We start from the raw sequence: 14809 nt of genomic DNA on the forward strand, positions 1-14809 counted from the left end.
TTTCATATGAGCACTCATGCTTTTTATGGATTGTAGAGGAAGGGACACTGACTGGGCTAGAAGGTCAGGATTCAAGTTTTATTACAGCTAGTAAGAGGGCAGTAACAGGGCCTCACCTTCCTCTTTCCGTATGACAATGACAAGCTCAGCCTGTTGCAGCCCCAGCTCATCTGGCTCCTTTGGCATGTAGGCTTTAGTGGCCTCATACTGTGGCAGACCTGAAACATATTCCCATAATTCTATGTGGTTAATAAAACCAAAGCTTTTCTGTTTCTGTTTTCAGCACTTTGTATGTGGTTCTTCTTATTGAGTTGCCGTGAAGACTTCAGTTCCTCTGCCACACAACTGAATACCCACAGCCTGTCACATTACTTCCTGAGATGTGTCATTTCTCCCTGGAAAGGCACACCCTTTGATAACGATATCAAATGTCAGAGATATCACACACTCTTAAACATCAGCACACACCCACTGTGAGTGTTGCTTGTGTAATGGTTTTGTTTTAACTTTAACAGTGAGTAACAGAAGGCTGTGTAGCGGTGTCAACAAGATCACTGCTTTAATTTAGTTTAATAAAAACTGCATGTTTGGCTTACAGACATATTGGATACTAAGGCCCAGTCTGTAGGAGTCTGAACGATCGCGTCACATCTGTCATGTCTTGAAGTTCATACTGTGGATGTTTGGTACATAGAGTGGCTTTAGAAAGTGTTCCGACCCCCTCACTTTGTGCATACTGTATTGTGTTGTAGATTTAATTCTAAATGGATAAATGTTAAAATTTTGCCTCAGTCAAAATTCAATAACCTATAATAAAGTTGAAACATGTATTTAGAATTTTTCCCAAATATATTAAAAATCAAAACTTGTAGTAGTCACTAAAGTATTCAGGCCCTTCAGCTCAGCACTTGGTAGAGCTCACGTTGGCAGCAATTATCGCTTTGAGCTTCTTGGTTAAGTCTCTCGGAGCTTTGCACACCTGGATGTGGGCAGTTTGTCCCATTCCTCCTGGCAGATCATCTAAAGCCTTGTCAGATTAGATGGGAAGAGTTTGAACTTCAGGTCTCTCCACAGATATTTTATGGGGTTTAAGTCTGGGCTTTGGCTGGGCCGTTCAAGAACAGCCAGAGACCTTTTCCAGAATTGTTCCTTGCCACAATTTTATTGCAGAGGTCTACAGGGAGCTCCTTGGACTTTACTGCTTGGTCAGGGTTCACACAGATCAAGAAAACATCGGGAAATAGGTCATAAGTCTGGGAGAAGGGAGAAACTAAGCAGGTATGATATGTGTGTGAACAAGATTGTATTTTAAATCGTTGCAGACTCATTTGAAATGGAAAATGAACCCAAACTGTCTGTTTTTTTACACAACACACTGCATTAACCAACTATTGAAGGCTCTCGTGACCAAGGAATAATTTACACATGAGAGGAAAGAGAACAGATTTCTTATTAGTTGTCACACTGAAAATGAAGGTCAAACTCAGAGTTAACTTTGTGTATTTCAAAGAATGATACTCTTGGTAAATAAAACAGACCGACTTACCATCTGTACAGGTGAAGACACCTGCCTGCTCGTGCTCTGTAAGAGCAACTATCCAACGGGCCCGGTCCATCCTTGGCAACAGAGACAAGAAAGCTTAGTTAAATATGTACATGTGTGCACACTGTACATGTGATAAGACAAAAAAGTCTGTTTCTTATGAATGAACTAAATGCATGGGAACACTTTAGGTTGGTGTTCAGACTTCCATCAGTAGAGGGAGCCAGACACAAAATATTAGATCTTGTTTCCAGGTCATGCATGAGAACAATGGGAGCAAGTTTCCCAGAGGCCAGTATTCATGGCTGTACCTTGAATCGGCCACCAGGGAGATGTGCTCTGATCTGCCCTCGCTGTTCCTGCTCATCAGCAGTTTGAAGGAAAGATAGTGGCTGTTCTTGGCAGGCGGAGACGTCCGTTCCTCAGCGTCCTCTCCAACCTCCACCTCCACATTCTCCAAAGTGGCATAGTCCATCACCACAAAGCTCTCCTCACTGGATTTAGAGACAGTGTTTACCAAAATGTAATTTTTTTTGCGTATTTTTTTTAACCAGATAAAAAAAAATGTTATTCTCTGGCCGCAACATGCAGAAATCACACAAATAATGTGACTTTAAATGACATTTTCACAAATTATAGTGCAGCTAAACCCAGCTACAATCGTACATAAAGCAAAGTAAACAAAAAGCAAACAAAACTACATTCCTTGACTATCTGCTAATAGCATTTCCTCCATATTACCACCCGAAGACCAGGTCACAGTGTGGACTTTACAACCCTCAAAATGACTCCAGTGTTGTGGTCACTCCTTCCACTGAGCTGACATTGTTTGCTTTCTCCCTAACTCAAAACAGAAAGTCAACAGTCAAGCTAACATGCTGAACGCAAGATTGAAGAATCTCAAGTATGCACACACCACATCCATTCTCTCTCTCCTTTCTGTCCTCTTCCTCTCTCTGTTTCTGATGTCCCCTGCCAGCCAGCAGCTGGACCCACCAGGAGAGATGAAATGAAAAATAAACTGGGTGTAATTATGAAGTTTGTCTTCTCTAGCCGCCCAGTTTACCAGAGTCCCTACGAGGCTCTTTTTTATTTGAAAAAGTGATGTGTTCAGTGAGAGACACATTAATGCTTCAGCTTCCAGCTCTGCTTTCATTGTTTCTAATGCTTACCCCTCAGCAGGATCTTACAGGAGGCTGAACGCATCTGAGGGGATCCCAACAGACTGTACACCTCACTGACTGTCATTATTTTGACATTATGGAGAATATTTACTGACATTTATGTGAATATGAAACTGAATTTAAGGGAATAATATTCAAAAGGAATTCTGTGTATTTTTGACCCACTGACCTCTTCTTCTTGGTAACGATCAGTACATCATTGAAGAGAAAGAGGTAGTAGCTCCTGTTGCTGAAAGCCCTCCAGATGCTGAGCTCCTCCGTGGAGACGGCCAGCTCGCCACGCTTCTTCAGCCACCGCGATGATGACACCAGAGGAAATGGCTGTGAAGACACGAAATTTATCAGGTCAGCAAACTGGACCAAGGCGTTTTCTTCTAATGGATTTGCGTTATTACCAGGGTTTTTCCGGGCTGAAAATTAGGCAGGGGTGGTACAAACCGTACAAACCGTACAACCGCTATACCATATTTATATTTTCATTATCATTATCTCTCCAGCCAGGGTCAAAGCCACTCACTCTGTGCCTTTGAGAACATCTGGGAGGATGAATAAAAATTGATCTTAAAATCATGTAAACGTCGGCTTTAATGCACTCGTTAATACACTTCTAAAGACTAAAGACTTCCCTCAATAAAACGCTCCATTGACTGTATTCTTACTAGAATATATGGTCTGCCTCACCTTGATTTTACCAAAATCCATCTGTTTCTGGATGGTGTACATCTGCTCTGTCCTCTCCATCCGCCTTGCTCCATCATTGCAGCTAGTGACCAACTGTTGAGATAAGACGTTAATAATAACATTATATAAAAATTAATGACAATCATGAGCTTAAAAACACTCAGCTTCACAGTCCCCTTTCATCCGGTCACCAAAGAGCTGGAGATTCAGCATCTCTACCTTGCTGATGGCGTGAAGAGCCCAAACAGCAGCAAAGTACTCCGCTGTCTTGTCTGGAGTTTTCTGGCAGATTGTCTGTAAGGAGAAAACAAAGTCATGAAAGCCGGTTATTCACTTCTGACATCAGTTTGAATATGAAGTTCCTAAATCCAAATAGAAAAAACATCCGTTAAGCATTTAGATGCATCATACATGCATAATCTATCTCTTGGAAAATATTCATTTGCAGTTGTTCTGCGTCTTCCAATCAACTCAAAAAACTTGAACGGCAGAGGCTGCAAAAACAGGGGAGCTTCCAGTTCAAGTTGTAATCAACAAACAGGTTTTTCTAATCTATCTTGGAAATCTGTGGATTTTAATTTATGGAACAATGCTATAATCACAAAACTGTTAAAAATAGGCTGTCAAAGTTTTCAGATGGTGCAACATGGCTTCAAAAATAATAATTTTTACAGATTTCTTCAAGTCTGGCGTCACATTGAAAAATTAAATAAACAGAACTAGATAATGTTCTGCTTAAGGTCTTTGTAAAGGCATATGTTTTGAATTCAAACCATAAGAACATCACAACTTTGCAAGGGTTTACAACATACAAAATATAACTCATTGTATGTAAAACAAAAACGGGAAAGGTAGGGAAACCTAAATATAGTTGAGGAGGGATGGAAAAATGTGTGAGAACTACAATGGAAACTTCATATTCTTCTTTTCTTGCTTCCTCCTGTTCAAAAGACTAATTTTACTAAAACACTACACTACAGTTGCTGGAGCAAAGCATGATCATATATCCTGGTCAATATTGCTCAATACTGAGCCCATTCTGACAGGAGGTTCACAAGGTTTCGGAAAAAGTTCCCCAGATTGATGATTTAAACTTGAGAATCTCTGAGGTCAGATAGCTGCTCCGGATTCGAGGCGCTGCTGGCACAAACACATCACTAGAAGGGGGCTAAAACCAAAAGTACAAAACAACCGATGATTGGATTAACATTACTTATGATATCTTTGAAATGGAAAGGCTAACTTGCTATTAGACTGCAAAGGGACAAGATATATTACTCATGTACATCCATCAGTCATTTATTTACCCCCTCCCCTTTTCTTAAGGGGATTCTTATTTGCTATATTGTTACTCAGCTATATTCTGGTACAACTTTTTTTTTTTTAACAGAAGCCAGGGACATTCAAGGCTTCTAAGTTGTAATCGATAATTATATTGTTTGTATGTGCCTTGGTATATCATATAATAATATATATAAAAAGTCCCTCATTCTCCAAGCACACACCTGCTGTCACAAGTCTCACACTGCTTCAGTGTTAGGTTTGAGAGCTGTGCATGTAGGAAAGTAAAGGTTACACTAACATCCAGCAGCAGGGGCAGTCTGGTCACTCGCTGCATAGGAAGGATGAGGAAAGAGATCATGGGGAGGCCGCCGCATTCACTGCTCCCTTCAATTTGCTTCAGGGTCTCTTTGAACGCGCTGTTGCTGGTCCTTTGAGACACAAAGAAAAAGGGAAGTTTAGCTCGTCCTGCTGTGTGTTGCTGCAGAAACCCAGCAGCATGGAACAGTTTGTTGTGCTACTCACAGCAGCTTCTGCAGTGTCCTCTGCTGGAAGGTCTCGTTGGAGCAGTAGACAATGTAGGGTTCAAAGTGGTGTGCAGCGTGGTTCTGAACAATATCGCTAATGTCTCGAATCACTGGGTTGTCATAGTGACGCCGTTCAAGGTCCTCAAAAAACCTGAAAATGGAGAAGTGAGGAAGTGAGGACGATGTTTTTCCTTCCGCAGACTAATTACCTGAGCAGAATACACACAGATATGAGAGGGGTATGTTGAGGCTGAACTGAAGCCTATTTACTTTAGTGTGTCCCTGTTAAGTTAATGTTAAGTAATGTTTGTAACTATTGTATCACTGGAAGCAATTGTTTTTGAGCCTGTCATTTCTGAAGCGAAAGGCGTGTTCTTCTTTTAACTCAGTTGATACTGAAAAATGTATTAACTTTCCAACATCCCAAAACACTAAAGTAACATAAACTCTAATTTTAACTTCATCACACTGATGCAGCTGGTCCCTTCTGACTCCACTGACTTGAATGACTTTCAATCCCACCCTTGCAAAGTGCCTTTTTAACAAAAAGGAGTAAAATGAAACCTAAACAACAGCCCAACCTCGGCAACTACAGGACACACATTCAAACACAGAGACTGTAAGTCAGACATGAGTCAGACACAGGCAGAGAACTTCTGCCTTCTACTTTCACACATTCTGTTTTACCTTGAAAAAGACAACAAGAGGATCAAAGCCAGACGGGCTCTTCCTCCCTCGCTGCTAGAGCAGAATCTATTTTAATCCAAAATAAAGTAGCCAGCAATGCACAGAGCAACACACAAGCTCTCAAGCCAGGAATACTCCTCAGGCAGCAGAACCAGTTTAGCTAGCATGTTTTAACATGTTGACGGAGCCTACAGGATACTAGAGACATGCAAAGGGCAAATGCTCTACCTGAAACTTTCAGGCAACCTATTATCCACTTGAAACTGAATCTCAGTGGGAAAACAATGTAACACACACACACACACACACACAACACACACACACACACACACACACACACACACACACACCACACACACACACACACACACACACACACACACACACACACACACACACACACACACACACACACACACACACACACACACACACACACCCCCATCTAAAATCTGTAGAGCAGATAAACCAACAGCCCAGTGCACTGTTTCACACACTGATAGCATCATCAGATCCTTTTCTACAAGGTGGTGAACATACTGCACAACCATTTTTCCATCACGCACAGGCACAAACACACACATGTAAGACTATGAGCGTGCTGTGCCCACCGCTGGCTGACTTGCTGGATGACAGAGATGTTGGAGAAGAGGTGATGGTGCTCTGTAGCCGTCATGGTTTTCCTTAGTGCTTCGTTGCTCTTGAAGTGACGCACCAGAATGCCCAGGCTGTGCAGGTACGAATGCTCCGAGGTGATTATCTCAAAAATAGCCTGTGAAATGATCACACATACCCAAATGAACATGCATGTGGAGGAACCATTAACATATGTAACATGTACTTGAATTTCAGCTCCAACCTTTAAAAAGGGGAAGAATTCTCCCTTTGGGGTTCTGAAGTTATTTTGTCATGATATCATGTCAGTTTTTTATTTACTTTTAACTGAACCCACTTCCTTCACTTGTTTTTTCTCATGTGTGATTTAGTGATGCTCTACATTTCCCAGAATTCCTTTGTCCAACAATGCCCAGCAAAATGGCCACTACTCTTTGCATTCAGTTGTAGGTTAGATGCTTGGTGGAAGGAGCAAAGCAGCGAAGGAGTTCTTCAAAATCACCAATGTAAAACAGACAAGTCCCTGACACAAAATAAAACACATGCTATGGCTGCAATGTATTCTGGTTTATTGAGTTTGCTATTGGTGGAGAAATCTGAATCTCTTCTCTCCTCTATGACAAACGTCTCCCTGCATGTTGAATACTGGTGCAAAATGGTGAATGTATGATTTGATACTGAGTGACACAAAAGTCTGATGTTTTAGCCCCCACAGAAACTTCCTCTATGTACTCAAGAGGAATGGTTTACCATTAATCCCAATGAATGACAGAAATATACCAGAAGCCACCAGAAATGGATGACACATCAGCAGTGGTTGATTTGTAGCTGTAGTTCTTTCTGTATGACAGTGTCAATATTTAGTAAAGCAGTGTAACTTAATCTGGTGCACACTAAAACTAGACACGTGGCGACCAAAGGTACAACAGAGCGAGACAACCACCTGAGTGTGATTACACTGGCAGGGTGTGGCCTTCTGCAGGGACTTATAGTGCACACAGGGTGGACCTTTGGTATTGACACAACATCTGCTGTTAGACGGTTTGTGAAGACAATTTGCAAAAGGGAAAATCCACCCTCAGATAGTGTAACACTATGTAGCTGGTATCAGTCTGTGATGTTCAGTTGCTTTCCAGGAGTTTCTAATGAAATGTAACTGGCTTTGTTGTTACACCAAGATAACACATTTAAGAAGCAGGGAGTGGAATGCGAGTGAGTTGCACTATGGGAAATGTAGGATCCAGTGTTTTTAAGGGACTAAAACTTCCGGTATCACAGCCTCTGTTGCATACATTTTGATTGTTCTTTTTTAAATTTGTATTACGTATGGAAGTGCAATACCAAATGACTGGAGAACCAAATAATAAAAACTATTAATGACTACTACTACAGAGTTTTATTATTCCAGTAACAGTCTGAGTCTTAGTTGTAATCACATTGCTGTGTAATTATTTGTATCACATCTTGTTTTGTCTTGGTTTTCTTAAAGTGCATGTTTCTATGTGTTTCTGTGTGTAAGCAAACACCTCACCTCTTGTCTCTTTCTCTCCTGAGGTGAGATCATTGTCAGGACTCCTGTGTCCTTCACCTTTGGAAGAGATGTAAAAAGAAACCAATGTGGAGCTCTCACACGTTATAAAGTTTGTTTTGAAAATGATGAAAATGATTTAAAAAAAAATGTCTCCAAACATCTCCAGGCTGTCACACAGGCTCAGTGTATGTTCCGACAGCATTTCTACACGGGGTCATGGAGTGTGGACGTTCTTAGTTTATGAAGAACAGTAAGACTTTTTCATATAAAAAAAAAAGGAAAGTTAAAGAGCAAAGAAAGAACAATATTTCATCAGAAGACCAACACACTGGCTGTCAGTGTTGTCTGCTGAAGGAAGTGAAGACTGAAATGGATTCATATACAGTACATGTGCACTTGTTTGCTCACACTTTGCATGTCAGGATGGTTAGAGGTTTACCTGTGGTAGCTGGCTCCAGGTGAGCTGTGCTGGCCGGTAGCTCTTCACCACGATGCCCTGGTCCTCCACAGGAGGCTCCACCACCACAAAGTCATCCAGCAACTCATCCTGGTTGGTGGAGTGCAGCCCACGCTCACGGATCTCCTGGTAGAGGCACGGTGTAGCTGTGGATCGCATCAACATCGACAAATCAACAAATCAACAAACTGAACTATCACATCTGTCTCAGTGTGCATGCTTTTGCAGTTGGGATTCATGTGACTTTCACATCACAATCACATTTTTTCATCGCCACAGAAGCCCATTGCAAATTCTAAAATACACAGTTTAAAGGATGAAAATACCTGTTTTTTTAAACTGAAACATTAATCTCATAATGAGCCTACACAGAATCCTGCTATTCACCCACATCTGTCTGATGTATTGAAAGAAAGTAATTGTAGGTGTTCTGTAAAGAGTAGGAAATTCTAAAAGCAGAGGTGGAATTCAATTCATGATAACATACAATAACTTTGAAAATTATAGCATGGAGGTGAGAATGCATCTGACAGTGAGTTAGGTTTAAATACAGGTTTCTGCCTGGAGTGTCTCATTGGCAGAATGATAATGATGAGGTTGAATGAAGATTAAGTTAGTGAACGGTCACAGGTTGGATTCTCTGTGTTAAATGTGATTATTAGATTAATGTTAACATCTTTAGACAGAGCTTTTTGTCCAGTGAGACAAGTAAACAGTAAACAATTCTCAAATCCACATAATTAGAACTGAAAACTGCTTATGAAAAACCACTTATCAAAATATAGACGTGTCAGTGTGTGAAGGTGCAGGACAAGTATCCACCTTCAGGATTCAACAGACACTCAGCATGCTGGGAGTGTACAGAGTGAATAATTTCCTGTTTGGCTCTCTCCTGTTGCCTTATGGAATCTTTTCTGAGCTATGACTAGGAGATTATGGCGTCCACATATCAAATCCACATTGAAGTTCCACAACATGTATTTACTTTGCAATCAAAAAAAGAAAAAAAACACCAAATGTCATTGTCATTTCCTAGCTATTTGCAGTCTTGTAGTCAAATTTAGAGTGGTGGACAGAGTGACACATTAGTGAACATACCGTCTTTGAAGGATCCACGTTGCTTCTGGTTCCTCTTTCTCCCGAAGGTTCGCTGCAGGGGAGACAGCAGTTTATCACTTTGGAATACTTGTGCATCAATGATACTCTTTTTTTTAATCTCTCTTAAGCACTGCCTCTTTCTTTCAATCCTTCAATTTAGCATTTTTTAATTATAAACTGGTAAAAACCCTAGGAGATCTTACTCAACACTAGCACTGGTCTGGAGGAAAGGAAACAGTTGCCATCATCTCTATGACTAGAGGAACATTTGACACTATTGGCTACGCTGGCTGTGACCTATGAGATTATTAGCTCTGTTTTCATCTTAAGAACATATTGGCACTGAAATCAATATCAGTCTTTTCTTCAGTCAGTTTTGTTCAAAATCAAAGAATGCTGTAATGCCTTTCTAAATAAATGAATTTATTTCAAATATAGATGACTTTATTGCTGGAGAAGGACTGCACCTGAACCCTTCATTCTGAAATATTCAAAGGATAATATCCACCAGATCACAGGATAAAAAATGATCTTTTTACAGTTTTTGTAATTAGCCAACTGCATGTCAAATTCCATTTACTTTACTATGAGTTTATGGTAAGTGGACAGAGTACAACATTGCCCTTTGATCCCCGACCCCCCCGGCATATTCACCTTGCGTCCAGGGCTGCGAGCTGGACCAGGACTGGGTGCTCTGCCCTCTCTGACAGGTTTCAGCACGGCCATAGCCCCTTGTCCTGCTGCTATGGCTTCAATATCCAGGCTGGTCACAGCTGCTCTGTACGACTTGTTCCTGCGGTTCCTCCTCAAAGCAAAACCATCTCCATCACTGTCATAATCCTCCCAGGACAAATCTGGCCCCTGGGTTGAATGTCGGCTCCGGGTCCCACTGCTGGAGTGCTCCAGTCCCACTGGGAACGTCACCACGGTAGTGTGGTGGCGGGTTTTATGTCGGCTAGCCGTGGCTAAACTCTTGGGGATGAGTTGATGAGTGCCAACCTTCAGTCCTGCAGGACTCTGGGTGCTCAAGACCACCTGCTGAGGCACCACAAGCCTGTCTACTTCATCTTCTTTGGGTGTGGATATTTCATGTTGGGGTGTGGAGGGACTTTCTGACTGGCAGCAATCATCACCTGGCTCAGATATATGTAGTTCTGTGGAGAAGTGGCTCTCCAGAACTAGAGGGGCCTGGTCGCCCGTGCAGTTGTCTGACCGGCTTTGGGACATGGCGTCCTCCTGGCGTGATCACGGCCCAGTCTACTGAGTGCTACAAAACCTACAACATCAGAGGAATCTGAAGAGGAGGGAGAAAATACAGCCTTTACATGAATAACCAAGAGAAATAAGGGACTCATCCCATCAAAGAAGGGAGCTTAAAGCACGATCCAGTTCCCCACTCACACAGTGAGTCGGAGAGAGCAGCCAGTTGTCAGTCCTCAAACTCATATCAAGGGAATCAACCAGAGACTCACAGCTGATTCCTACACACTCCAACACATCATATAGAGATCTGCTCCAACAAATCTGTGCACCACACAAGCTACAAGATACAATACTCCTGACCTGCCCTGTGCAAAGAGTATGAGGTCAAGTGGAGACACACTTGCACATTATGCAAGCCTCACCCCTATAAACATATTATTGTGGTAATCTTAAAATTACATTCATTACATAGTGTAAGAAACTTGCTTGGTTTAGAATATATAACCTACTGTTATGACACAAAGAGCCAAATAAAACATTAGCTTGTTTTTTTTTGTTGAGTTTGAATCTCCAATAAGTATGCTGCTTAAAGACGGATTAGGGTGGGAGAAAAAAATGTCTGCCTCACATTCCCATGGTTCTAAACAGCGAGGTGACACGCAGTTCAGCAACCACGACACTGAGCTGTGTAGCAGCTGTCTTACCTGTGTGAGTTGAGCGTACAAACACCGGTCGGCTTCCGTATTAAATGATATCAGAAAGAAGTGTGAAGTATGCGACAGCTGCTGTCCAGAGAGAGGAGAAGTGCAGCTGTAGCAGCAGCTCTGGTCCTTCGCTCCGCTCTGTCACATATTTCTTCTTACTCACTCACTTCCTCCTCCTGTTTGAAGGCGCCCATTAAGCTTCGCTGACTACGTCACTACAGGTGAGTGTCTATCAATCATAGGAGAGGGCCAGTTTAGATAAAAGCAGCCAAATACTCGCTGCTAAAGAAGCAACTCTCCACAGAAAAGCAGCGCAATATTTGAATTTTACAGATGTTTCTGTTTCTACTGTCCAGTCCTGCTTGTCCACATGGAACTCCACCAGTTTTCAAATGTCAATCAAATTCATTTTAAACAGTTATACCTCACCACATAGTTTAAATCGTTATCAAATACAAGAAAAATAAACTCTCCTTTTTACCTTCCATTGAAAATCTTTCTCTCTGTTTATTGACATCCTATCTACCTGAATGGCAACAGCTCTTTGGGTCCCTCTGGTGGTTAACAGGAGACATTAGCTTACAGACGAGAGTCAGTGATGTTGATAGGTTTTCAATGTAGTGAGTCCCCGGGACCCACAGGTGGTGATTTTAGTGGGTCCCTGGGAAATTCAATGGGTCCCAAATAATTCTTTTATAATTTCTTATATTTCTTAAATTGTAGTGTTAAACTCCTTTGATAGTGGTATGATCTGGTTATAATTAACAGATATATTCATGTATGTTCAAAATGTATCTGAAATTAAACAAATAAGATTCCAAATCTGAAAATTTTTGAGCTTGTCTAAGGTCAGTTCATGAGATCTTTCTCTCCGTAACTTGTTCCATTTGGTCCAAGCGCCTTGATGTCTCATTCCCATTGCTCTGCTGGTTCTCCTCTATAGTAGCTTTCACTTCTCTCTGGACCAGTTGTCTTTTTGCTGGGCCTTTTCATACTGAGGGGACGCGACTGTTCCTGGCCCTGCCCTTCCTCTAGCCACTGTTCCCACCAGGACTGCATGGCGTAGTCATTACTGTGCCCAACTGCAACATCTGCTCTCCACTTCCTGCCAGTCTTGACTGCTACCCCTGCCCCAGCAACTTTCGGGTCTGTGGACTCTCTAAGTTGCAGCACTTCCCTTCTTTACAAGACCAGAAGTCCTCCTCAATGGATTTGAGGAGGAGCCTAGCCATCTTCTCAGGAAATGGTAGACTCTCCATTCCAGGTCTGAAATGGTGGAGATTGGAAACTCATAAAGAAGCAGTGGTCACAGGATCCTAGGCAGAATCCCATGTTGATAGATCCATGCTTTGAATTTTCCTGGAAGGCCTGTCTTGTCGACTTCTTTCAAGCACCTCTCCAACTCCTTGCAGCTTTTCTGGTAGATGCTGTATGCTTGAAACTGTTGTAGTAGATGCTTTGATAGAGAAATAAAACCTCTCTTCAAAACCAAAGACCTTGATTTCTATCCTGGCCTATTCCATCAGCCTCTCAAGGCCATTCAGGATCCATCTGCCTCCTGGCACTGACTCAGTGGTCACTGTTAGGTCATCCATGAATGCGCAAATTGTTGGTTGGTGGATCCCTGAGTTGGACTTTGGGCCTCTGCACCCTGGGTCAGCTGATTTCACCAACATGTTCATCACCAGGGCAAACAGGATTATAGACATGGTGCAGCCTGTGATGATTCCCACCGCCAAACTCAGAAGTTGTTGGGCCTGCTGAGACCCTCAGGTTGAAATCACTGTATTAATCCAGGATGAGGTCTTTTACTGTGAATGGAATATGGTGCCTCTCTCACGTCTCCAGCACCAGCTTGTGGGGCATAAAGCCATATGCATTGGCCAGCGCTAACCACAGCACAACCAAGTCACCCCTGCTCTCTTGGCTTCTCTGAGCAGCTGTCTGACCACTGTACGCTCTAGACAGCCTGGTACACTGAAGGGTCTATGTATCCATTCTTGAGGAAGAAATCAGCCAGTTGCTTGGCTAGAATGCTGAAAACAATCTTGCCTTCCAACCAATGCTAACCAATGACATGGCTGATATTCCTAAAGTCCTCCTCTTTTATGATTCACACTCCCTCTACAATACGCCACTGCTGTTTTCCTCTCCTCCAAAGGACCTTCAAGATCCTCCAAAGCTGGTGTAGCAGTTTGGGGCAGTGCTATACAGCTTGTAGGATGTTGTGCTTGGTCCTGGTGCTGACCTGTGTTGTTTGAACTGATCTGAGTTCAAAAAAATGATTCAGTTGTCATTTTGCCGCTTTCTGTGTGATGAAAAGGAGAAGAGGAGATGGCAATTGATGATCCAGAACTGGGCTGCCTGGCCCAGCTAACCTTACTAGAGATGTGGGAAATTGTATGGCTTTTTGGATCACATCCCATACCAGTACAGAAAAACATCATACTGATACTGATATTGATACAACAAGATACTGAAAGTATGTGTGTGTCTTACAAATTTACAGAAATCCATTCTCTGTGAAATTGAATGAATTAGCTGATTGTCAATGTATATAGTTTAGATACACAAATCTGTTTTCAGTTTTTGGACTTTTTCCGTCCGCAGTCTATGATTTTTTTGATGAGATATTGGATAATTTGAACATTCAATTAACTTATGAGAACCATATGAGAAGTTTACAGGGGGAAATCGTTTGCTGATCATGAGCTGTTAACAATCCAGGCATCTGAATTTTTGAAATTTTGTATTTTAAAAAGCTTGCTATGTTTTCCATAGTGTTAAATCTTTGTCTTACAGGTAACTTGTAACTAAAGCCGTGAGATAAATGTAGTGGAGTTAAAAGTATTTCTCTCTGAAATGTAGGGGTGGAAGTATACAGTAACATAAAATGGAAATACTCCCCTGGACGCAGGGGACATCCACTTCACCTTCCTGGGAGGGAACAGGGGGGCTGGAACCCCACCAATGCCACTAATGGGGACATACCCGTGGAGGCGTTGGTCATGGTGTTGTGGGCATACTCGATCCAAGGCAGGTGAAGGCTTCAGGAGGCAGGGTGACAGGCCATGATGCAGCACAGGGCTGACTCCAGATCTTGGTTGGCTCTCTCTGTCTGGCCATTGTTCTGGGGATGGAAACTGGATGACAAACTTGGTGACGCCCCCAAAGCCTGACAGAATGCTTTCCATACCTGTGAGGAGAACGGTCTGAAACAATGATCACAGAGATCCCATGAATGCGGAACACATGCGTCACCAACAGAGCCACAGCGGTAACTTGGGCAGAGGGAGAA

At 42.3% G+C, this 14809-nt stretch overlaps 1 protein-coding gene across 5 annotated transcripts in view; it reads right to left on the reverse strand.

The window, feature by feature from the left end:
- The window catches only part of arhgef16 (Rho guanine nucleotide exchange factor (GEF) 16), a 57413-nt gene that overhangs the window by 1322 nt on the left and 41282 nt on the right, over positions 1 to 14809 (reverse strand). For 2 of the 5 annotated variants that reach the window (XM_056384526.1, XM_056384527.1), the window contains exons 4-17: positions 11512 to 14723; positions 10259 to 10898; positions 9605 to 9656; positions 8489 to 8652; positions 8050 to 8106; positions 6515 to 6675; positions 5215 to 5367; positions 4991 to 5120; positions 3628 to 3702; positions 3409 to 3501; positions 2897 to 3048; positions 1855 to 2037; positions 1547 to 1617; positions 117 to 218 (exon numbers count right to left, since the gene is read on the reverse strand). In XM_056384526.1, coding sequence (XP_056240501.1) covers positions 117 to 218; positions 1547 to 1617; positions 1855 to 2037; positions 2897 to 3048; positions 3409 to 3501; positions 3628 to 3702; positions 4991 to 5120; positions 5215 to 5367; positions 6515 to 6675; positions 8050 to 8106; positions 8489 to 8652; positions 9605 to 9656; positions 10259 to 10831 — 1966 coding nt within the window. In that variant the 5' untranslated portion in view covers positions 10832 to 10898; positions 11512 to 14723. The remainder of the gene's footprint in view (positions 1 to 116; positions 219 to 1546; positions 1618 to 1854; positions 2038 to 2896; positions 3049 to 3408; positions 3502 to 3627; positions 3703 to 4990; positions 5121 to 5214; positions 5368 to 6514; positions 6676 to 8049; positions 8107 to 8488; positions 8653 to 9604; positions 9657 to 10258; positions 10899 to 11511; positions 14724 to 14809) is intronic. The other 3 variants (XM_056384529.1, XM_056384528.1, XM_056384530.1) reach the window with 3 other exon arrangements.

The sequence above is a fragment of the Seriola aureovittata genome, chromosome 9 (genome assembly GCF_021018895.1).
Source record: "Seriola aureovittata isolate HTS-2021-v1 ecotype China chromosome 9, ASM2101889v1, whole genome shotgun sequence".
Classification (NCBI taxonomy): domain Eukaryota; kingdom Metazoa; phylum Chordata; class Actinopteri; order Carangiformes; family Carangidae; genus Seriola; species Seriola aureovittata.